The 25,763-nt window shown below is 36.5% G+C and overlaps 2 protein-coding genes and 1 long non-coding RNA gene across 4 annotated transcripts; all 3 read left to right on the top strand.

Annotated features, from left to right (window-relative positions):
• The first annotated feature begins 5,486 nt into the window (after positions 1–5,486).
• LOC110919454 (delta-1-pyrroline-5-carboxylate dehydrogenase 12A1, mitochondrial) lies at positions 5,487–12,246 on the top strand. The gene is made up of 16 exons (XM_022163721.2): positions 5,487–5,715; positions 6,055–6,134; positions 6,318–6,421; positions 6,547–6,614; positions 6,689–6,746; positions 6,831–6,944; positions 7,106–7,189; positions 8,071–8,175; positions 9,172–9,285; positions 9,354–9,485; positions 9,730–9,819; positions 10,113–10,202; positions 10,275–10,484; positions 10,786–10,896; positions 11,304–11,383; positions 11,926–12,246. The coding sequence occupies exons 1-16, from the start codon at positions 5,642–5,644 to the stop codon at positions 12,062–12,064; spliced, it is 1,653 nt and encodes a 550-aa protein (XP_022019413.1). The 5' UTR covers positions 5,487–5,641; the 3' UTR covers positions 12,065–12,246.
• Positions 12,247–12,545: 299 nt separating this feature from the next.
• LOC110919442 (YLP motif-containing protein 1) lies at positions 12,546–23,398 on the top strand. Of its 2 annotated transcripts, none has more exons than XM_022163709.2 (13): positions 12,546–16,454; positions 16,532–16,697; positions 16,918–17,030; positions 17,645–17,746; positions 18,220–18,289; positions 18,589–18,644; positions 20,091–20,141; positions 20,489–20,593; positions 20,829–20,873; positions 22,121–22,220; positions 22,371–22,564; positions 22,716–22,802; positions 23,005–23,398. In XM_022163709.2, the coding sequence occupies exons 1-13, from the start codon at positions 15,816–15,818 to the stop codon at positions 23,173–23,175; spliced, it is 1,899 nt and encodes a 632-aa protein (XP_022019401.1). In that variant the 5' UTR covers positions 12,546–15,815; the 3' UTR covers positions 23,176–23,398. The 2 variants fall into 2 exon arrangements, with proteins under 2 accessions (XP_022019401.1, XP_022019406.1); XM_022163714.2 differs by having other exon boundaries at positions 22,371–22,546.
• A 706-nt stretch (positions 23,399–24,104) lies between these two features.
• On the top strand, positions 24,105–25,468 carry LOC110919435. The gene is made up of 2 exons (XR_002581584.2): positions 24,105–24,762; positions 25,286–25,468. It is a non-coding gene; the product is annotated as an uncharacterized LOC110919435 (long non-coding RNA).
• The last annotated feature ends 295 nt before the right edge of the window (positions 25,469–25,763 follow it).

Genomic DNA, 25,763 nt, shown 5'->3' on the forward strand with positions numbered 1-25,763 from the left:
CCATGAACTTGATAATGTTAGTAAAATAATCTCACCCATAAGATGTTCGACAAAATGTCTAAATGATCTTGAAATATTGAAAAATATGAAAGGATCGCTTAATTGATTAGATAGACACATTTAGTGTTAAATATTGAAACATGAGTTCTAAACGATAAATTCGAATTGAACTCTATAGGCAAATTGGGCGAATCGTTGAGTGGTCAAGGCGGAACGGATACTCGCTTAAAGGGAAAGCTTTAAAGGTACGTTTCTAATATGCTTCGTAGATTTTCGTTAGTATATGTATGTCTATTTACATTGAATGACAAATGAAATGTTATGAAGTTCGGTTGATACTAAAACGGTGGATTAGGTATGAATAAACCGAACGGATTAACTAGAGTCTAGCGATAAGTTATAAAGTAAAAGTGATGGATTTCACTATAATATTCAAACGGGTCAAAATGACTCGAATGATGAAGGTTTGGTAATATGAAAGCGATGGACTTCGCTAATAAAACTAAACGGGTCATAATAACTAAAGTAATGACACTCTGGTTACATAAAAGCATTGGATGTCGCTAAGAAGACCGAATGGGTCAAATGCGAGTCTTGATGTAAACTGGGAAGGTTGCATAGTCAATGACTCCGAAATAATACATGGTTATGGGTAGAAAGCCATTATACGCGTTATCCGAGAATCAGAAACGCGAATTATAATTCAAAAATTCAGGTGTTGAGTATGACTAGAAATGCAAATTTCGAAAAAAGGGAATTGTGTTAAAAAAATGTTCGACTAGTTGTGGTCGAATGGGTCAAATAAACATAACACATAAACAGATAACATGCGCATAAATCTTATGAATAAAGCCTGAGTATTAGTAAACACCCATGGTTGCGACGCTAGTTTGAAACTGCACGTAATTAGATTAGTTTGATGTTTAAAACATGAACGGGTCAAACAAGTTGAATGTAAATATAAAGCCGAGAGTTAAAAATCAAGAATATTGTTATTTCGAATGTAGGATTTTAACTCCATATGATGGGGGAATGAATTACGATCACGTAGGAAGAAACGGGACGTAAATCGGATAAAATTTGAGAGAGTTATGTCCGTTTAGGAAAAAAATGAGTTTGCTGAAAATCATGCAGCTCTACATTATAAACTGTGACAACCCGAGTTTTCAAGGTCTTTCCTCGACACGTGACTCGTTTGCAATTCTGTTTTTGTAATTTGTTTGTGTTATAATTATGGTATTGAAAACTTATTAACTGTTTGAGATTAGATAGACTTTACCCTTGCACTCTCACAAACCTCGAAACACTGGATCCTCGTCACAAACCTCCACTCGACGAAACATTGGTTTTTCACCATCATTTCTACTTGACGAAAAATGGTGTTTCATCATCATGAGGCCCGACGAAATAGGTATTTCGTCAATGAGCTGGTCTTTCATCGATCATGGGCCTCGGCCCAGTACAGTTCGCGGCCCAGAGCTGATATGTTATAACTTCGTGACATCCTAGACGTAAAATAGAAACCCTAGTTCCTCCCATCTTTCCCTACACTTCGACGACAGCCTTATCGTCCGAACTCCTCCCTCGCTCGTTCCAGCATCATTGTATACGCGCAAACGTACGGTTAGTATCCTATCATTACTAGATTTGAACTCTTGTTATAACAGATTATGATCCTGTGAACTATTGATATTTGCTAAAACATGAGAATAACTATGATCTAGGAATGTGCATCGAAATCTATTCTGTATGGTTTGATTTCATGTTGAGTTGTATGGTATGGGTGTGAATGTTCATCAGTTTTTGTCGTGTCTGGCTACATGATTACATGTCGAGTGGTAGAGATTAGAACACAGGCTGAGTCCTGATCACAAATCAAGTTAGAGAAGGGTCTTGTATGATCGGTTTCAATGTTACTGTATGAATGTGAATTGGAAATCACAATAGTGTTAATTGATGGAGTAGTGTGATGTAATGTTTATGATAATTGAACGCGTGAAGACTGTGGTACATGTGATAGGATCGATGACTGATGTTGAAGATTGTAATGTAACTATTAGTCGATGATTATGGATCTTGATATGTTGAAACTGTAATTGACTTGATTCGCTGCAACCATCTGTTAAGGGGCGACGAAAGACCTCCTCGACGAATGACCTGGGAGTTTTGTCACTCACATTGTTGACGAAACACTCGATGTTTCGCCACTTGCATTGTCAACGAAACACTTAATAATTCTCCACCTTTATGTCGACGAAACACTTGGTGTTTCATCACCCAACTTATCGACGAAAAACTTTGATGTTTCGTCGCTCTGAAGGAAACTCATCAACAGACTGTGGTTTACCATGTGTATGAAACTTGAATGATTATTATCTGCCTGTTCATGATGTTAATTATGACTGAGGAAACATGATTTGGTCGTTATGAATTGCACATTTGACTGATAACTACTGTTACAAAACGTACGTGTGAATTGCGGATCTGTATGAGTTTAAATAACTGTTATGTGTCATGTGATATGTGTTGATTTGCGACGGTCACATGGGATGTGGATTCGTATGTGTATTGGATACTTGATACATGTCATACAATGATCTTGATTATGAATGCAATCTGTGTTAAATACGTGACTTGTTTGATTGTGAAACTGATTCGATTGGTAACCACGGTAGGGTTTGGTTGACCAACTTGGACCGGGTAAAGTAACTTAACAATCCGAGCAATCTAAGGTAAGTTCATTACTCTTGAGCATGCGTCCCGGTGGTTGGGACAGTCATTGGGTATCCCGGAGAGGGATAGGTTTTTGGGTAAATCAATTGGGTATTCCTGAGAGGAATACGTCTTGTGGGTAAATCTGGAATGTTGGATAATACACTCGTCCTATCACCTTTAAGTCCCATCTTTTTGTTACCGGAGAGGTAACGTGGTATTACTTGGTAGCGCTACTTAGGTTTGGCACCCTCACCCCGTACCGGAGAGGACGGGTGTGAACTAATGACCCAGTCATGCCCAGTGCTTTGATAGGAGCACTGGGGAACGGGCAAAACATAAATCAGGAGCCGTCTTGTATCCGAGGTATTATCAACATTGTAATCAATGAATGGAATTAAACACTTGGTAACTAACGTTTTCGTAAAACTATGAACTCACCAGCGTTGTCTGATACACGTGTGTGCATGCTCGCAGGCTGTTAATATGTGTAGATGTGGAACTTGCTGTCTGGGATGCTGGAGTGGTCATGGGTCGAGAAACATGGAATCGCGAGACAAGTCTAATGGCTTTTATATATATGGTTCATGAAACACATAACAAATGATTTATGCTTCCGCTGTACACGTTGTATTACATTTAATGTTTTGTAACACTTCATGTTAATAAAGGAAAGTTTTAATTAAAATCTTTATTTGAGTTCAATGTGATTGGTGGCTAGATCCTGGTACGTCACACGCCTCGCGGGGGTTTCCGCATGTGGTATGTTGGGGGTGTAACATAAACGTTCTGTCGAACTTCTGGTCTTGCGCCCCGTGACGGCCAAAGGCCTTTATGGTCGCGGCCCGCGACAGCCGTCGCGTCATGCGAAAGCTAATCAAATCCCATCGCGACACGCGATGGGTCTCAAAATCAGCAAAAGCTGTTATGATGTTTATTTTGCGTTGTGGACTCGTTTTAATATGTTATAAACTTTCACAACTGACGTTTATGACCATTTTGATTACAGGTAACTACGAAAATCTTTTGGATGGCGATCAAGCTTGCACGAGAACCGAACCCACATTAAATTGAAGCTTCCGCATCTATATTAGTTTCTTTTGTTACTAAACACTTGTGTAATACTTTGTAAACATAGTTTGAATGTTTTGAACTTTATATAAACGTCGTTACGATGATTTTTTCAAAATGGCATTTTTATATAAATGCACTCTTTGTTATATGAATTATTCAGTATTGTAAGGGTCTTACAGATAAGAAACCTAATTTAAATATAGATGCTTACCAAATCGCGATGGAAGAATGCTTGAATGTTGGTTTGATATCGCAATTTAATATAAGATCTGCTGCAAAAGGAATCCTGCAAAACTGTCAAGAAGACGCTGATTCGATGTTGATTAATTAAAGCCGACAATTGGAATTTCGGGGTGTTGATTCGGTATGGAATAAGAAGACGCCGTGAGAAGGCTTGTCATTGGCGTTCCCTAAACTGGTGGGGATTGGGGCTGCTGAAACCGCATGGAACTGCCCAAAAAGCAGGTCAAAAGGAATCCTTGGAAAATGTTAAAAAAACTCTGCTTCTAGAAGCTTTTAGTGAATTATAACGACCATGATTTAATCTCAGATTCATCTAAGGGCTGAGATTGCATGATGTTCCCATTGACTTTAATGGGAACATAAGAATATATAATTTATAACTTTTAAAGAAACAATATATGAAAAAATTAATAATTAAAAAAATAATATTAAGGGTATGTTTGGTAAAAGTAGCTGGTGGCTGGTGGCTGGAAGCTGGTAGCTAGTAGCTGTAGCATTTTAGATATATTTGGTGTTTGTCAGAGTAGCTGGAGCTTTTAATAAAATGTATAAAATGACCAAAATGGACATAACTAAAAATTTAAAAAAATTGTGCATTAAAAGTTTATTATCTTTAAAGGTTAAAATAGTCATTTTTTCCCTAAAAGCTTGTAGCTCATTCTAAACACTACTAGTAGGAGCGTTCAACCAAAAGCTTCAAACTCCTAACCTAAAAGCTTCAAACTCTTTCAACCAAACAAGGTTTTTAATTGAGTATGAGTTTTTTTTTTTAAAAAAAAGATTAAAGTTAGAAGTTTCTAAGAGCATTCACATCCAACGCACTAAAATCTGTCAGTAGAGTTTTTATAATATAAAGAGTATAAAAAGTGGTTGTGAGTGGAGGAGAAAGAAGTATATTTGAAGGGACACTGTTCACCCCTATAATTTTTTAATATATTTTGAAAGTGATTGTGAGTGAAGAAGAGAGAAAATATAATAATAAACATATAAAAGAATATTATTTAATTTAAAAGAAAAGAAAAAATTTAATGTTTTTTTAGTGTAATTTAAGATGAAAAAAATGATAGAATGGATATGAATATTCTAGAAGCCCCTAAGGCTACACGGTATGAGGGCGTTGCCCCACCCGTCTTGCTTTGGCGACGACATCTACACCAACCCCCCTCCCCGTCCTCACCGTTCAAATATGGACGTTTGCGACGGACCAAAACATGTGGGGCCCCCTCTTTCTTCTCGGAGCCACTCCGTCACCCCATCACGCCACCCTCGTTTTCTTTCTTCCCTCCGTCACCATACGGTTAAGCCTAAAAGCTTCATGCGGATAGTATCCTAAAACTTAATCAAATCAAACACGACACTCATCATCTATCCAATTAAAAAATATATCTTTGTACACTTATATACCGATAAGTGAAACAATAACACGTGTTAAGCAACCTGCGGAAGGATCTTGTTGCATATGAATCTGACACGCCAGCCTGACTCACTCATTCACATGAAGAAGCAATATTTATTTTTGTTTTCTTTTCTTTTCAGCAACGATAAACCATTATTCAAGTAAGGGTTTCGATTTCGATTTTCCACACACAGATCTTCATTTCACACCTAAAATATGTCTCTCTTCCGACTCTGCCGATCAAATGTTTCTCGTAAAACACCTTCAGATTACCTCAGATTCTCCTCAAGGTTTTGTTCATGATTCTTTTAATCAATAATAATAGTTTTACTTATTATCTTTATGTTTTAGTTTGGTGATTTGATTGCTCGATTCTGTTTTATTTGATGATGCAATGGAATTTGTGTACGGCATTTTCAGTTGATTGGCAAATTAGGGCTTAAGTTGCCTACTGATATAAGGTAAAACGTTGATGGATTAGTTGGGGGTTACACTACTCTGCCTCTCTTTATTGGTTGCCATGATTGTGCTTTCATTATGTATTGAACGATATACATACAGTAGTTTAAAGAAGTTAGGTTCAACACACTTTCTGTTTATCGAAGTTGCTTGTGGTTTTGGTTGTGCAGACTCGCTCATTCGCTTGGATTTGCAACGGTGAAAGCTGAAGAGATATCTGGGTCTCAGCCAGCTGAAGTACACAACTTGGGTAACTACTTGTGGTTGTTACTTAGACTACATCTGTCGTGTGTCAGTCATGATACTGTTAATCTGTTTTTTAATCAGTAATCAGATTTAGCTGACTGATTGTGGCCAGGCCGACAATGTTAAAGCTAGAAAATCAAATGCAACCGGAAATGTTTATAATATGGTTTGTGATTTTCTTCTACAGTCCAGGGCAAATGGATTAAGTCTGCTAACTGGAATACAATTGTGGATCCCTTAAATGGAGAATCATTTATCAAAGTTTCAGAGGTAGATGAAAGTGGAATCAAGGTATGTATGTATCTTGAATGTATTATTATATCAAATTGGCATATTTCCGTATGAGATCCGCTCTTTTGTTCAGCCTGGTATCATTGGTTGGATTATAACATATTTGTTGTTGACTCATTATGCAGCCTTTTGTAGAGAGCTTGTCCAAGTGTCCCAAACATGGAATGCACAACCCGTTTAAATCCCCAGAAAGGTTTGTCTGATTTTATGCATTTATATTGCCTATGATATTGGTATCAAACTATCAATACAACCCATTTTTTCCAGGTACCTTTTGTATGGAGATATATCTTCAAAGGCTGGTCATATGCTTTCCTTGCCTGAGGTATTGAGAAAAACACAAACGCCTCCAATGGTTTTTGACTACTTGTTAAGCATGACATTAGTTTATTTTTTTTTTCCCTTTCAGGTCTCCGATTTCTTTGCTAAGCTGATACAGAGAGTAGCACCTAAGAGTTACCAGCAGGCTCTCGGTGAAGTTTATGTTACGGGAAAGTTTCTAGAGAACTTCTCTGGTGATCAGGTACGTGATTGTTAGATACAGTTTGAAGATTTGCTACTGTCATTTTAACCCAAATTCAAATGGTTAATATGATATCATCTATGATGCTGTTTTCTGTGATTATTATTTTATGAGTTAGATGGATATTGATTCCAAAGTAAACATTTTTGCATGTTTGACAGGTACGTTTCCTGGCAAGGTCCTTTGGAGTTCCTGGGAATCATCTTGGGCAGCAAAGTCATGGTTTCCGTTGGCCGTATGGACCCGTAAGATTTCATTCACTTTATTATAGTTTAATATATCATATAGATGGACTTTGAAGATTAAAACACATGCAAGTCATATGCTTTCCTTGCAAGTCACATTCTGTTTCCCCACAATTTTTTAAACATTCGTAACTTTTTTATACGTCATTTGTTTTTGGAAAAATTATACCATAAAATCGAGTGTCTTTTTATCTTAATTATGAGTACCCTATTGTTATACTTTTCCCCAAAAAAGGGTCGTATTATTGGCACACTTGAATCACACCTTCAATACGGGTCGTATAGGCCTATACGGGTCGTATTGCTTTTTCAATTTCCAATAAAGACTGATGTGTCAGATTTTGTCTATTTGACTGGACCTATACGGGTCGTATTGGTTGAGTGTTTTTTTTTTTTACAAATTTTTTTATACATTTGTTTATGGTTTTAATAAAGTTTTCTAACAAAATATTTATTTTTTTAATAAAAACTTCCTTATTTTTTTTAAGAATACCATGTACAATGTAGTAAGTATAGTATAGGTGAGGTATAGGTCCCTTTATGCCCTTCCCCAATTTTCTTTTGCCTGAAACAAATCTCAACCCTCCAAATCTAAAGATCAATAGCCTAAAATCCTTCTTACCCTTCTTATTTATTTGGCCCTTTGTATTTGATCCTAATCCTCATTATACAAGCGTAAGCTATCGATGGTTTTTATCTAATTCTTATACGTTGTTATTTAGTAGTACACATTTTTGAATGTATATAATTATATAAGCATATCAAGGTAGGGTCCTTGCTTCAGTGTTATCTGTGCATGATCAGCTTTGATTTTTTTTCACCTTAAAGCATACTTAATTATGTAATATTACCTCTAATCATGCAAACATTTTTTTAATCAGGTGGCAGTGATTACCCCATTTAATTTCCCTCTAGAGATTCCTCTACTTCAGTTGATGGGAGCACTTTACATGGGAAACAAGCCTGTTCTTAAGGTTGATAGCAAGGTGCGTTCTAAGTTGGATACACTGGCTAATGTTTCAAAATATTAGAGTTTTGCTCTAAGCACCTTTATTATCATACACACACACACACACACACACACGGATCATTTCAGAACCATAAATATTTACAGAACTCACAGAACTCCTAATAAACAATCTTTTTATTTACATATTTTTATGTTTAGGATAATTTTATCATTTATTATGTGTATTTTTGTGATTGCATACATGTTAAGAGTAATTTTAGTTATGACACATATATATAATTTGGCTATTTCACATATGTGAACTACTTTTAACATGTATGTAATCAAAGAAATACATATAATAGATGATAAAAAGATCCTAAATACAAAAAAACATATATAAAATGATTGTTTATTAGGAGTTCTGAAAGTCCTGTAGTTATTTAGAGTTCTGAAATGAACCCAACCCTATGTGTGTGTATAGGGGAGGGTTATCTTGAGAACGCTAAATATTGCGAGAACCGTGAGAACGAATAAAAAAACCAATCAAAACCATTTTTTTAATACAAACGCCATTGTAATTAAAAACAACATCAAAAACAGAATTTACAACATAAAATAGTTCATTTCTTCTCTCAAAATCACTCTTATTAGATTTTTACCATATGTAAATATAACATATTTACACGTGTAAATGGCAAACTTACACATGTGTAAATTTTCTTTATTTACGAATTCAAGTAAATTTAAATGTATAAATTTAATTTTTAACATTGTATTCGAATAATAATACAAGTGTATAAAAATTTTTGAATTTGAATTGCTTTTAACCAAGTTCTCGTAATTTTTCAATTCTTTCTCACGATTATCACAATATTTAGCGTTCTGATTTAAACCTTCCCCTCCTCAGACTCTACCAATAGCGTTGCTATAGGTGGGATTATACTGGGTATGATTGATGATTGATTTAAACCTTCCCCTATATATATATATATGAAGTCTTTTATTATCATACAATGTTGCATTTTTCTAGGTATGCATTGTTATGGAGCAAATGCTTCGCTTGCTCCATGACTGTGGGATGCCTATTGATGATGTCGATTTCATCAATTCTGATGGAAAAACAATGAACAAGCTACTGCTCGAGGTGGTTCCATTTTCAGTTTCGGATAATTATTTGGAGGAAATTATATTTTAATAATAGTATGTATTCAGGGAAAACCACGGATGACTCTCTTCACTGGTAGCTCAAGAGTGGCAGACAAGTTGGCTTATGACCTAAATGGTAGAATCAAGTTAGAAGATGCTGGATTTGACTGGAAAATCCTTGGCCCTGATGTTCAAGAGGTACATGAATATTTTTATACACTTTGGGCGGCTTTCTATGTGTTTTTTCTGTTTATCTCTTTTATCTAAGTTGTCAATGTAACCTATTTAGTCCACTAGAGAAATAATGTAACCCAAGTTGACTTCATTTATTTGTAAGTAAGTGAGTAGATAGTGGTAAAGTGCTAAGTCTAAACCACAAAATGTTGAACTTTCTGTATTTACTTTTTTGTTGACAACTTGAGTATTTTTCATTGATTGTCAGGTGGATTATGTTTCTTGGGTTTGCGATCAGGATGCATACGCATGCAGTGGTCAAAAATGCTCAGCACAATCTATGCTTTTCATGCATGAGGTTAGTAGCCACATGATCTCATTAACCCCCCCCCCCCCCCCCCCCCCCAACCAACCCTAAAACTGTGGGAAAAGTTCAAAAAGGAAATTATCATGGACAATCGCACACATGTGTGAATGCAAATTTACTTAATGTTTTCTTACTCGAACGGGTATTTTATAAACATTAAGTAGTTAGTGTTAAAATTTAAATGTAATTTCTTTTTGGGACAAAGTGATTGCAAAGTGGATCCTTCTAGAGCTCTTTAACTTGTTACTATTTTTCCAACTCTCTTAATAACCAATTATACGTAGAATTGGAGCAAAACATCACTCTTGAGTCAACTTACTGACCTTGCTGCAAGGAGGAAGCTTGAAGACCTGACCATCGGCCCAGTTCTTACCGTAAGTGGGCCTACTTTTCTTTACTCAACTTGGGGAAATCGTTGTAACATGAAATTTATTTGTTTGATGCAGGTTACAACAGAAGCTATGTTAGATCACATGAAGAAATTGCTACAGATTCCTGGATCCAAGCTGCTTTTTGGCGGTGAAGAGTTGAAGAACCATTCTATTCCTTCCGTATATGGGGCTATAAAACCAACAGCTGTTTTTGTTCCAATTGAAGAAATACTCAAGGGTGAAAATTATGAACTTGTTACAAAAGAAATATTTGGACCCTTTCAGGTATGCTAGCAGAGTCTTATTATAATCTAATAAATTTAGTGGCACTTTTGACCCATTTACGTTTGATTGGGTCAATTTGTGTAATCATCTTATCTCCAAATCAAAATGTTTACCCTAAACTGGAAATGGATTGAAAGTCGACACCGTTTACTATTCATGTACAAAATGCCAAAGTTGGATTCATAGTTAGTTAATGCACTAGTATTATTATAAACAAGTGGACGAATAATTGTTTGCCTTTATTAAATTGAACTTTTCAAAATTTCGGTTGGTGTATGACTGTTCCATTTTTTTCACTCAGATTATCACAGAGTACAAAGACAATCAACTCGAGCTGGTGTTGGATGCCCTTGAGAAGATGCATGCACATTTAACAGCTGCCGTGGTTTCCAGTGATCCGTTATTTATTCAGGTGTCACCAATGTTCTCTTATCTATCTTATATATTGTTTTTATTCCGAAATATGAAATTGTTTGTTTTTCTGCTATGCCTTCTCTCCGTTTTTTCATGGTATGCATGCTTTTGGACTTCCTGATGTTTGGAAGGAAAATTCACGACATCTTCTAGTTTGCAAGGGCAAATGCTACTACAGATCATAAGTAGCTTGACCCGTGTTAAATCTGTAACTAATAACTCTGTATGCATAATTTTCTAAAAAAAGTGGCAGAATGGGCGAGTTGGATAGGCAGTCAAAATGGACCGCTTTTAGTGTGGATCCATTTGGAATGACTTGTTAACATCTTTTTTATTTCAAGAATAATGGATGTATTATTATAAAGTTGAAATAACATTTGAGTTTATTGAATTTGATGGTTGCAGGAGGTTGTTGGGAAAACAGTGAATGGAACCACTTATGCTGGACTTAGAGCAAGAACCACAGGGGCACCACAGAATCACTGGTCAGTACCATGAAACAAACTCCACTTTTTTTTTTTTTCAACATAATTTGATTTCATTATTATACCTATTTTTTTACCAGCATTCTCATAAACTACATGTTCTAGGAGTGAACAATTTTGGACAAAATATGGCGTATTCTTTTGTGGCATTTCCATAAAAAAATATGGCAAAATGGGCAGGTCACTTGGGTTGGGTAATGTGTCATCGTTCAAGACAGGTTTACCCAAAAAAACTTTTTTTTTTTTCCCAAAATTATAGATTCTTTATGAATAATTATATTATGTCTAATTAGAAAAATATTCTATTCAGTAGTAACTTATTTTTCTGAATGAAATTATGATTTAGGAGATTTATGCAAAAGCTTTAACATGTTACCTGTGAACTCGTTTTTTGTTTTTACTCTTTCTGTTTGACATGTTAGAGATAAAAGCATAAGTACATGATAAAAGCATAATTCATTACAAGTACATGGGTCGAAATTGACACCTTTACATATGTTTATTTTGAAAGAAAGTTAATATTTGGGGTTGTGATGAAACAGGTTTGGGCCGGCCGGAGATCCAAGAGGAGCAGGAATAGGAACTCCAGAAGCTATAAAACTGGTGTGGTCATGCCATAGAGAGGTCATTTACGACTTCGGTCCAGTCCCACAACAATGGAAACTCCCACCTTCTACTTGAACTCAACTCACATGTGGCAGTAAAACCAAGAGTAAAAGTAGTTAGGCTACTGGTATGAGTTTAGTATTTTAAGTATTGGGATTGGTCGAGTTGTATACACCAATGCTGCAAACATCAAGACTAGATTTTTCTAATAAAACACCACCCAACTAGGCTTTATGTTCCATATTCTTCCCATAAAACATGTTGGACCTACAACTAATACTAGAAAACGGTCAACATTTAACGAATCTTAACCCTTAGTGGGTTTAGGTAAGTTTCCACAAATGGATTTAGCTAAAGCCTAAATGGGTTATTTTCGGTTCAACTTGACAGATTCAAGGCCAGAGTGTTTGTTTTTACTCAATTTAGAGGGTATTTATATCTATAGTGTAAGGTTTAAATACAAAGGCTTGTTATCCTACAAAGTGTAGGAAGGACTTTGAACCCTTGAGTATTTAAATCAATGGTTGAGATGATGTAAGTTGTTACATCAACTTTTCAAGAGATTCTATTCGCACACAAAAGCATCGTATAGGCCTATACGATGCGTATTGAAAAAGTAAAAAACATGACAGACTGACAGGTGTTGTCTGGCGGCTGACATAATACGCATCGTATAGGCCTATACGATGCGTATTAAGGCACTGATTTTGAAGTTTATTTTTGGTGTGTTGTGTTGGGTTTTTGGTGTTTTGGGTTTGTTATTGGTGTTTATTATTGGTTATTCTTGTTTTAATGAGTTTTAAAATCTTTATCATTTTTTTATCGTTAAGTATCGTATTATAGTGTATCGTATCGTATCACATCTTTATTATTTTTATATCGTTAAGTATCGTATTATAGCGTATCGTGTCGTATCATATCGTATCACATCTTTATTATTTTTATATCGTGTCGTATCGTATTACATTTTTAACTTAACATCGTATTATAGATTGTACGTAACCAAGCATACCAATCTAAACAGTTAAAATAAACAATCACAAATACAAATAAACTGTAACTACAAATTTAATTACATAATAAGTTTGTACATACACAGGACATTGTTCAAAATACATAAACCGTCAAAATACAAGAAAAGTACAACGATCCTAAACCTATGGATCCTGAGTGGTGCCTGAGGGCCCCGCCCCCTGAGTGCCTGAGGTCCCCCGCCCCCTGATCCGCGTCCTCTCCAGGGACAGGCAACAACGGCGGTATCGGCAATGGCTGCTCACCACGCGCCATGGCTGCCTGTATATCGCCCTGGATCGCCCGCATGATAAGACGCTCCATATGCCGGTGAGCAGTGTCCATCCGCGCCTCCAACCGATGTAACGCACGTGCCACAGCTGGATCGAGCTCGTCGTCGAGTACGTGCTGGGGTACTGAGGCACCCCATGTGGCTGCGGCTCTGGTGGCGGAGCACCTATCGGAAATGGAGGCTGCTGCGGCTCCGATGGGTCAGCGTGGTCACCATCATCGTCATCGAAGGAGGAGTCGTCGTCGTCCTCTGCGGCATCGTCGTCACGGGCATGGTACAATGAACTCACTTCATTTCTTCACCACTTTGGTTTTAAGAAATGCCTCTCTGATGCTTCTCTCTTTGTATACAATCACAATGGTACCACTGCCTACTTACTTGTCTACGTTGATGACATTGTCCTAACCGGAAACAAAAATTCATTTTTGGATACCTTTGTTCGAGCACTAGGACATAAGTTTTCTATCAAAGATCTTGGTACTCTTCATCATTTCTTGGGCATTGAAGTCATTCCCACTTCTCATGGTCTATTCCTTTCCCAACATCGACATATCCAAGACATTCTCACCTCATTCAAAATGGACGGTGCCAAGGAAGTCCTCACACCCCTTAGCACCTCGGATCCTCTCACCTCATCCGACTCATCACCATCAGTCGACTCCACTCCATACCGCCAACTTGTTGGCACCTTGCAATACCTTGCATTCACCCGACCCGACATCTCCTTTGCTGTTAATAAACTATCCCAATTCATGCATTCTCCAAAACAGTCACATTGGCAAGCTCTCAAAAGGGTTCTCCGCTATTTAAAAGGAACGGTGCATTATGGATTGTTCTTAAAACGCCATTCACCACTACACTTACAAGCCTTCTCCGACTCAGACTAGGGTGGTATACACGATGGGGGACGGTCCACAACCGCCTACTTACTAAACCTTGGACCCAACCTCATCTCATGGCGGTCATCAAGACAAAAAACCGTCTCTCGCTCTTCTACCGAAGCTGAATACAAAGCCCTTGCAAATGCCACTGCAAAAGTCTCGTGGTTCAAGAACCTACTTGCTGAACTAGGGATTAAGCAATCAATGACTCCCACCTTGTTTTGTGACAATACTGGTGCCACCTACCTATGTGCGAATCCGGTCTATCATTCTCGCATGAAACATGTCGCATTGGACTATCATTTTGTTCGGGAGCAAGTCAACGCCGGCCACCTAAAAGTTCTACATATTATCTCAAAGGACCAACTTGCGGATCTCCTTACTAAACCGCTTGCAAAGTCTCCGTTTCTATCGTTCAGTTCCAAGATTGGCGTCTCCAATGGATCCTCCATCTTGCGGGGGCGTATTAACTAGCGATGATTCTCTCCATTTACTGCATATAATTTGTATTCAATGTTGTTAATTTAGTCAATAAGTCTTGTGTAACCTTTGCTTATTTCCCTCCTTGATTTATGCCTTGTACTCCTATATAGGAGATTGTAATGCTGTACATTGGGTATCAAACTATAATACTAAAAACCTTTACAGCAACTTTCCTCTTCTCTACATTTCTCGTATACAAAAAATCATTTTGAAGAGTCCTTTTAGGTTTGCCAAACACTAAGGTGCTGTTTGTTTTTTGCAAGAAGTGCTTCCTGATCTCTTATGTCTGCGCCTGCAGACTAAGGGCAGACCATTGGGTCTGAAGACTGTTTGTTTTTTGGAAGACCTTTCACTAAAAAAAGTCTGCGAGACCTCTGTTTGGTGCAAACATGGTTCAACATCTTCTTGGCTCTGTAGACTTCTTCTTCTTCTTCTCCTCCCACTTCTTCACCCCTTCTCCTCCACCCTATCTCCTCCCCCACCTCGTCACTCGCCGGAAACACCCAATCTCCCACCGAAACTTCACCGGATATCCCTTTTTCCAACCCTCTCTTCACCCCTCTCTCCTAGTCTCAAAACAAATCAAATTCGATTCCTTGTTCTATCTTTGTTTTTAACTTCGATTCAAACCTGCAACTTCGAGCAGCACCATCGCCGTCGAACTCCTCTCTCTAGCCGTTGTTTCTCTCTCAACGACCTCTCTCTCTGCGTCGTGTTGGTGGTGGTGGTAGGAGATGGAGTGGATTAGCAGGTTTGATGGGGGTGGTGGAGGTGGTGTGTGGTTTGCAGATCTGAAGGAGAAGTTGCAGATATGAAGGGTGGGTTTGGGAGAAGAGAAGGTTTGCAGATGTATATGGGGTTTTGAGATAACCAAACACTTTTTTTATTACACTTCGTAGACATTTAGTCCACCTTTTCTTATACAGACGTTTACAGATGTGATCCGCAAACTACAGACATTTTGCATCTGAAAAAACAAACACCACCCCAAATCTCGGCCTTTTGTAAAAGTCGATAACTTATAAGTTGGGGGTGGAAAAGCTTATACTCTAAATCAAAACACAGACAGATAGACCTGTTGTGTTCTATTCTGTTGTGCGCTGGTGTGAAGTATATCTCTGATCCTCCGGTGGGTTGTTGGAAGTTGATCGTAAAGGCGATGGATCATTCATGGCGTCCTCCAGCAGCAGGTAACAACAACATCTTCTTCTGCCCAATCTGCTCAGTTTCGCACTTTCCGTTTTGCCCCCCTCCCCCGTTGATCGAAAACCCTAGCTTTCATTATTCACAACCCCCTTACAATCAACCACCTCCTTTCCCCAATCACCATTATCCCAATCCCAATCCCAATCCACCTACTAACCCTACCTTTCATCATCATCATCATCACCCGAGACCTGCTTATGTCGGAATTAAGAGGATGAAAGTTGATCATAACAACAACAGCAGAGGACCCGCGTCTTCTGATAACGAGAGGATATTGAAGTTGATTCACGATCATGGCAATGCCACTCCTTCTCCTTCTTCTTCTTCTTCTTCTTCTGTTGGTAGTATGGGTATGGGACCCCATCATCCTTCAGATTACACCACTAGGCCTAGGCAGCACCCAAATCCTAACTTGTTACCAAATGCTGTTGATTATCATAATTCTCAACCACACTATCATCATTATTGGCCGAATTCCAACCCATTCGATGGCCAGCCTCCTTCCCCTCCAAAACACCCCTCTTTGTTTCCTCTTACCTCTTCAGCAGATGCTGCACTTTTCCAAAACCCATCATCTCTTTCTCCTGCACAGGTATAATAAACTTCATTAATAATTATGAGCATGCTTAAACTATATATGTATATTAACCTCAACATTCTGCTTATTAGGACTTTCACATTCGACAATCTTCATCTGCAAGAGATGTTCAACCACATCCATCGAGGCGTTTTTCTTCAGAGAAGCAACATACTATTGATGCTTCTCACATATTTAAGCAGCCACACCGAGCATCTCGTCCCGATCATTTTGTGATAATCCTACGGGGCCTTCCAGGTAGTTTGCTTAATCATTTTGTCATTATCAATTTAAACTTAACTCTCTCTCTCTCTCTCTCTCTCTATATATATATATATATATTGAAATATAACCTTATCGATTTTTCATATTAAGATATATATCAAGTTGCATTCTCTTAGCATTATTACTGTTTGTGTTAATGAGTTCATGTGTCAGAATACATCAATTAATAACCTACATCCACATTTGCTTGCAGGTAGTGGAAAGAGTTACTTGGCAAAAATGCTGCGTGATATTGAAGTTGAAAATGGTGGGGAAGCACCACGAATTCATTCCATGGATGAGTACTTTATGATTGAAGTTGAGAAGGTCGCAATTTCAATCCATTTGCTTGGAAACGGGTCAACTGATAGAAACTAAAAACTGACTGATTAAATTACTGAAACTGAAATACAAATTAGCCAATTCGAGATGGCAATTCTCCAAATACTAGAATAGAACCAGACAAATAAAACATAAACATCCCTACCACAATTAACCCTAATACATCGTACTTAACATAGAATTAAGCGGGAACAGTTTTACCCTAGATATCTGACTACGTGGGTTAACTCCCCACGTTCTAAACTACATCTAATTGGGCCCTGGATCATATTGTGGATTTCTAAATACAAGTGGAGCTGGGCCTGGATCAGTTGGGTTTGTATCATCAACTTTCGACTGTAGTTCATTGGTAATGGGTCAAACAAATAAGATATAATAAAATTATTCAAAAACGAAATACATCAACATATCAAAAGTCACCTAACGTGCTTAAAAAGTTCTAAATTGATTTATTTACAATATACTTTTCCTAATCGTATTCATTTACCTATTTGACCTGTTATCATATTGCATTCTGTTCTTACTAGTATGCTCTATTTGTTTCGGTAGCTTATATGGTATTCAAAACTTCTGATTTGAAGTATTGTATGGAGTTATAGGCCGAAGATAGTGAGTTGTCAAAGTCGTCTGGTTCTCTCAGAGGTAAGAGACAAGTAATGAAGACGGTGATGGAGTACTGTTATGAACCTGAGATGGAGGAGGTATTTTAAGTACTTACTTGTATATAACAATTATTTTTAACAATGTGTTTTAAAGTGTCAGCATTCTGATTTTACTCGTCTATTTTATGTTTATATGTTTATTTTTGAGTAAACTTCCGTTTTGCTCCCTGTGGTTTGGTCATTTTAACGGTTTTGCTCCAATAGTTTAAAAATAGCCATTTTCCTCCCTGATCTTTCGAGTTTGTCGCCAGTTTGCTCCCTAATCTTTCGAGTTTGTCGCCAGTTTCCTCCCTGACGGAGTTAGAGGCTGGGAGCAAAATGAAGATAAGTTAGAAAAATCAGGGAGGAAAATGGCTATTTTTATACTATTGGAGCAAAACCGTTAAAATGACCAAACCACAGGGAGCAAAACGGAAGTTTACTCTTTATTTTTCAACTGTCATGAATGTGTATCTTTGAACGCCTTATAGTAAGCGTTATATTATTCTGACATTGGTGTTATATTTGCATAGGCTTATCGAGCAAGCATGCTGAAGGCATTTAAAAAGACCCTTGATGAGGGAGTTTACTCCTTCATAATTGGTATGGTTTATCTGGGGCATAAGTGCCAGACTTATAGTATTTTTAAGGGTTTATATTCTCTCATTATGTTGCATTTTGTGTTTTTAATATTTGTATGGTTAATTATTCGCGCGCTTCAATATTTGTTTGAGTGACTGGCTATCTAGGCGTGGAGAAGTTTAATACTAATTTTTATCAGAATTTTCTTATATATGATTTAAAAAAGAAAATAATCATAGAAGAAGTGGTGATTAAACACTAACAAGGGATGCAGTTTTGTTGTTTACGAAATTGACTTATTTGTTGTTGCCTGGGCTTAGTGGATGACCGCAATCTGCGGGTAGCTGATTTTGCTCAGTTTTGGGCAACTGCTAAGGTATACCCTCAATTCTCTCATCCTCACAATCTCTGTCTTATCTGGTGGGGCCTATTTTTTCCAGTTTATTATATTTTCTCTAGTTTGCATAAAATATCAAGTTAAGAAAACCAGAAAGGTGAGTTATAAACTCTAGTGAAGTATGTGATATGGATTCACATAGATTTCTTGTGGCAAACTTGTAAATTCATTTATTAGAATGTCATACCACATCAATCTTGTGTGTGTCTTTACAGAACACTTAATACATCACTTTATATGTATGTATGTGTGTTATTATAAATAATGATATTTCTATTTCATAGTACTGATATACAAGTTTTCTTATAAATATTTGTTATATTATAATGTGTGGATATAAATAATATAGTGCATATTTCAGATTATTTATATAATATAGTAATTATACATTCACTCACACAGTTTCTTATTGGATTTTTCTACTCAAATTTCTTTACTTTCACTAGTAGGTGAAATAACTTCAAATTCTTTGTAATTTATACATCATTTATTTAAATTGTTTGCAATGTATCAATTATGTTTACTTGACTACGCCTATTCATATGTCTTGAACCACATATGCAAATTGTAACTTATTTAGTTCTGGTTGGCAATCACAATGTGAATTGCTAGATTTTGAGTCCGCAATCGACTTCTCGTAAGGAAAATAAAAGGATCTGGAGAGTGGAGATTGATCTATCTCTATATTTTAAGGGAATTTGGAATTTTAGGAAGTGGCACACAAGCATATTTTGGTGTGTTTATGCTTGGTGTGGTTGTTACTGATTTAGATATGGCAACTGTCGTGTGCACTGTATACGTGCAGTGTTGAAATCTCCCTGTAATAATGATGACAATGAGCCTATGCTTGATACAAAGTCGATCTTTTTATTAATTAAGCTTTATCGTTAAATTGTTAGATGTTGCCGGATGGGCACCAGTTTAATGAGTAAATTAGATTTTCAACTGGTTTACTAGTAAATTTGCAATTTAAGTCTGTAGTTTTACGATATCTTTTGTGTTGACTAAGGGTGCGTTTGGTATCCATTTATTAATGTGTTTGGTTCACATAATTAGAATCTCAATTCCACCTCCCATACCCCTCGGTTTTTCAATTCCTTTATGGTTGTTTTGTCACTCAAATATATTACAAATTTGAATTCCTTTGATGGATTCCAGTGTCTGTAATTTGCAAATTCAGTTTCTTCAAATTCTGATTTCTTAGATAAATTCCAGTTCCTTGAAAAAGAGTTCAGCGAACCAAAAGAGTTAGCAAAGTATGATATAATTGTTTTATTACAAAGTGACGTTTTGGTGGTAAAAAATGCAAGAAATGGCACAATTTGGTGCTTTTCTTGGAATGCAAAGTTGTTCTTCAATGGTAGAAATTCATGTTTATTTACAATACATTCTGCTGGTATTCATTTGTTTCTTGTTCTCTTGCAGAGATCGGGCTATGAAGTATACTTGGTGGAAGCTTCATACAAGGATCCAGCGGTGAGTTATGCTACAAACTTTTTAGAATTCAAACGCTGTATATCATAGTTGTCAATACGCTCATAGTGCCCGCTATAGCGAATAGCTTAGCGTATAGTCGCTACAGAGATAAATAGCGGATTTTTTTTATTTATTTAGATGATTAGTGATAGCGTATTTGAGCTATTTAGCACTTTTATACATAAATGGTGTGTTAAATATAGTTTTTTTTGCGGGCCCTATTCTGTCGCTGTCACTACGTAGCCTGATAACTATGCTGTATATCAGGAACTCGTAGTTAAACTTTGAAATCATAAGATTGGAAGAAAGAGTGTTCTTTTAACCATTTTTTTTTGTGTTATGTTTAGGGCTGTGCAGCCAGAAATGTACACAATTTTACCTTGCCTGATATACAAAAGATGGCCGGGCAATGGGAAGAAGCTCCACCTTTATACTTGAAAATGGACATTAAGGTTTGTTGTACCCGTTTTAATTCGAAAATGTTCAATGACATGAATCCTTTTATTCCCACCATCAACGTTGACATAAACGTGTTGGATACTTGGATCCTCCGTGTATCCAAAATCGGGATGTGTGGAGGATTTTAGTTTGAGCAAGAGACCGTCTAGGAATTGAGTACATAGGTGAAGAATATTAATAGAACATGGGTACATTTCGTTCTTTTAATCTTTTTACATGGTTTTGCAGTCTTTGCTCCATGGAGATGGTTTGGTTGAAAGTGATATTCAAGAGGTAGGTTTTGTTAGCTCTGCTTTTGCCAGTATGCATGATTTTTTCTAGAGAAGAATTTTGGTTCAGAGATAAATTTAGCAAAAGCTAAAATATCCTTATACTCTTTGGCTTCCTAAAGAGTCGAATCGTATTTAGTAGGGGTGCAAACGAGCCAAGCCGAGCCCGAGCTCGAGTAACATATGAAAGCTCGAGCTCGAGCTCGGCTCGATTCGAGCTTTATTTCTAAAGCTCGAGCTCGACTCGTTTATTATTTATTAATTACTTTATATTAATTATAATTATTATTATACATATAATTAAGTTATTTTTTTATATTAATATAAATGGTAGTTATTATTATATAAATATATATGTTTAATCTATACTATATAATAAAAGAAACCACTTTAGGGACACTTGTCATCATATTAGGCCATCTCTTATAGATAATTATAATTTTAGTTTAATCTCTTCTAATTAACTATAGATAACCCTCCGACTTACTCGACCCATGTAATACATGAGGTTTTTTAACATATAACTTTTTATTATTTGATATATAAAATTAGATTTATTCATTTCATACAATACACGGGGTTTTTTAAGGATATATATTTTTTATTATTTAGTACAGAAAATTACATTTATTCAAACCGTGTAATGCACATATTTTTAAAGATGTATTTTTTTATTATTTGGTATATAATATTACATTTATACAACCCATGTTATAAATGAGGTTTTTTAAAGATGTATTATTTTATTATTTGGTAAACAATATTACATTTATTCAACCCGTGTAATACGTTTGGTTTTAAAGATATAACTTTTTTATTTGGTATATAAAATTACATTTATTCAATCCGTACAATATGATTCTTATAGATATAATTTTTTATTATTTAATATATAAAATTATATTTATTCAACCCGTACAATAAATGAGGTTTTTAAAGATATATTGTTTTATTATTTAGTATACAAAATTTATTTATTCAACCCCGTGTACACGGGGTTATAACCTAGTATATTAATAAAAAATATATAAACAGAAAGCTCGTTTAGGCTTGCGAGCCGGCTCGAGCTCGATATGCGAAGCTCAGGCACGGGCTCGTTTACTAAACGAGCTTGTTTTTTAGGCTCGGGCTCGAGCTCGTTTAAGCTCGGCTCGTTCGAGCTTTTTTTCGAGCCGAGCTCGAGTAGATCGCGAGTAGCTTGGCTCGTTTGCACCTCTAGTATTTAGATAATGACACCTATGATGTTGACAGGTAGACATGGATATGGAAGATGAGGACGCTTCACAGGAATCTCATGTTAAAAAGCCACATGACGAAACGAAAGATCAGGTGGATGATTTTAGACCTCATGGTATGTGTCCAAGGCAAACTCTATTGAACCTTTATTGTTTGGTAAAAATGAAGCGTGTCAAGTGGGTTGAAAGTTTCCCAAAGTTCATTTTGTTATATATTTCATGTTTAGATTAAAATTTTGATTTTGTAATCACAATTCTCTATGCAGATGAGCTAAAGGATGTTACTGCGACAACTCATCAAAGAGAAGAGGTGAAAGATTTGAGTAGAAGTAAATGGTCAAATAGTTTTGATGCGGAAGAAGATGGGAAGAACAAGATTAGTGGTGGGGCTGGGGCCCTTTCAGGGTTGGTTCAAGCTTATAGCAGCAAGGAAGCTAAATCCGTAAGCTGGGGTGACCAGGTATGTGTTTACTTATGTTTCAGCTTTAAACTTGTCTCGATTCGAGCTTTTAGCCATCTCGAGCGGTTGGGCTCATCACCCCTACCAAAACATATTGTGACTCGTGACCTATTTATTACTCAACCCGTTTTTCTACTTCTACTTCTGTCAGGGTGGAAATGTTGGATTCTCAATAAGTGCAACAAGAAAAACAAACACAAGATCATTAGTTATTGGGCCTGGTCCTGGCTACAATTTGGTAAGTTAGTTGGCGTAACGTCAATCCCATGAAAATCGCAACTAATTCTATGATGACACATAAACATATCCCGAAATTGTCTATTTTTTGTACTTACCAAAGGGTATTTTTGTCATTTACTAATAGTGTCAGAACAGAGTCAAAAGTGTTGTTTTAATTTTATCTGATCGCTTGGCTAATAATTGCTTTGGGATTGTGACAGAAATCAAATCCGTTATCTGAAGAAGAGTACGTAAAGTCATCCCAGAATGCTGTTGAGCCCAGAACTCAAAGCGTGTTCCAAGAACGGATTCGTGCAGAACGCGAATCATTCAAAGCTGTTTTCGATAAAAGGCGACAGCGGATTGGTGGGTTCAATGTGGACGAGGAATGAGCTCACGTTTTTAACTTCTCTGTAGTCTTGCTGTATTGTAGGGTTTACGTGTATGGAAACCCAATTTTTGTTGAAAATGACAAATTTTGCAAACGTCAGATTTTAAGTTGGAAAGATGATTCAGTTATACAATTTGTATCTGATTGCTCGTGTGCCTTTGTTTTGAGTTTTGACTGATTAGAGACGATAGTTAAGTGTATTTATTGGCAATTTCAATTTCACATTACGGTTTTGGTCCTTTATTTGTAAAAGTTTCATTAGATGTAACATCATAATTCTTTTATGGCTTATTGACATTAAATAAAATTGTTAGGGTAAATTATACTTTTTGTCCTTTATGTTCGTATCGAATTACAATAGATAGCCTTTAACTTCAATAATTACAGTCACAGTCAATGTTTTAAAAACCGGTAAATACTGGCCGGTTATACCGGTATTACCGTTTTCGGATGTAAATCCGGTTCGAAACACCCCGGTAAGTAGGAGAATCGGCAGAGACTTTGTACCGCCGGTAAAATCCGGTATACCGGTTTGAACCGTCATACCGGTACCGTCTCAGGTCTGTTTTTGGGTTAGGATTTTACTTTTTATCGTCCCATCTCCATGTTTACTCTTAACCTAACAGCTTTTAATATTTTATCTCCATCGATCAAAATTCAAAATTTGCTTCATCACTCCATCATTCGTGACTTGTTCCAGACTTCCATCACCCCATCGTTCGTTCCAGATTTTCATTTTAATCCAATTTTGGATTATTTTTTGAGTTAATATTGTTATTTATAAATTATACAATTAACTAATCAACCCGGTTGAACCGCCCGGCACAACCCGGTTCAACCGGTTAAACCATTTTTGTGTCTAATCCGATATGATTATTTTAAAAAACCGGATTTTAAAACATTGGTCACAGTTCTTTATTTGACAAACTCATTACATCTTTGGTCCTTTAACTCTAACCTAGTTAAAAATTTTAGTTAAATCTAGTCATATGCTTTGCCCATAAGAGCAAATTCGTCTTTTTACTGTTCTAATGACTATTTGTGCAATAAATATCCATGCCCCCCCTCTCTCTCAAATCTCTCTCTCTCTCTGTGAAATGTCTGCAACAACAGAACCATCCAAATCTGTCACACATCACCGCCTACATCTAGATCCACCACACCATCACACCACCTACATCCAAATCCACCACACCATCACACCGCATCCATCTAGATCCGTCGCACCACACCACCATCTCCATCCAAATCGCCACACAACACCTCCGCCTCCATCTAGATCTACCACAACCACTGCCACCTCGCATCATCAACCGACGATAAAGGCGTTGGATCGAAGTTTAAACAAATCTTCAAAGCGTATCTCGTTTTCTTCTATCCGATAAAACGTCAGATCTATGATTTATACGGTGAAGAACGTTTGAAATTCGGAGTTTATGATGAATCTTTGTTGTGAGATTTAGGTTTGATCCGAACAAATCTGATGCGAGTTTTTGATGAATCTGGTGCAGAATAATGAATCAAGTGCAGAATAAGTATTCTTCTAATTTGAGGATGAATATTGGAGGTGCAAAATAAGAATAAAAAGGTTGTTCTGATTTGAGGGTCAAGTTATTCTACAAAGACTTCTAATTGTAAGAAGTGTAAGAATGATTTATAGAGTGACAAATGTCCAATAACCTAAAACTAAACCCACTACATCACCACCAAAAACCTAAACACCCACCCCTACCCCACCACCACCCAAAAACCTAACCCCCCCCCCCCTCCAAAAAAAAAAAAAAAACCTAAAAAAAATAAATCTAAAAAAAACTAAACACCCACCCCCACCCAAAAACCTAAACCCCCACCCCCTTGGCAAAAAAAAAAATAAATTTTTTTTTAGGGTGGGTGATGTGGGGGGGGGGGGGTGGGGGTTTAGGTTTTTGGTGGTGGTGGATGTTTAAGGTTTTTTTTTTTTTTTTTTTTTTTTTTTTTTGTAGTGGGGTTTTTTTGTGTAGTGGGTTTTTTTTAGGTTATTGGACACTTGTCACTCTATAAATCCTTCTTACACTTCTTACAATTAGAATCCTTTGTATTTGATCCTAATCCCTGATTGGAATCTGATGCAGAATAAGTTTTGTTCTAATTTGAGGACGAATATTGGAGGTGCAGAATAAGAATAAAAAGGTTTGTTCTAATTTGAATCTTATGCAGAATAAGTTTTGTTCTAATTTGAGGTGCCAAATATGAAGGTTTGAAATTGGGATTTTATAATGAATCAGGTGCATAATAAGTTGAACTAGTTTTTATTAGCTTCGTGCGTTGCGACGAAACGGAACAAATGATAATGTTAAACAAACGATATTTGAAAATGAAGAATGTTGTTTCGAAAGCCAAACGGCAGAATCGGTTTAGTTTATTATCGTACCGTCAAACGATACCAAATAAATACTCTAGTTTGAATATAACTTCGTATTTAACAACACTTGTATAAACACAATTGCATACTTAAGTTTCTTTTTAATTAACAAACGACAGTTATTAAAAAATATTAAATTAACTGATAAAGGCAATATCATTAAAAATTATGAAAAATAAAAAGTAAAT

This window comes from Helianthus annuus, chromosome 2 (assembly GCF_002127325.2).
Source record: "Helianthus annuus cultivar XRQ/B chromosome 2, HanXRQr2.0-SUNRISE, whole genome shotgun sequence".
NCBI classification, from domain to species: Eukaryota; Viridiplantae; Streptophyta; class Magnoliopsida; order Asterales; family Asteraceae; genus Helianthus; species Helianthus annuus.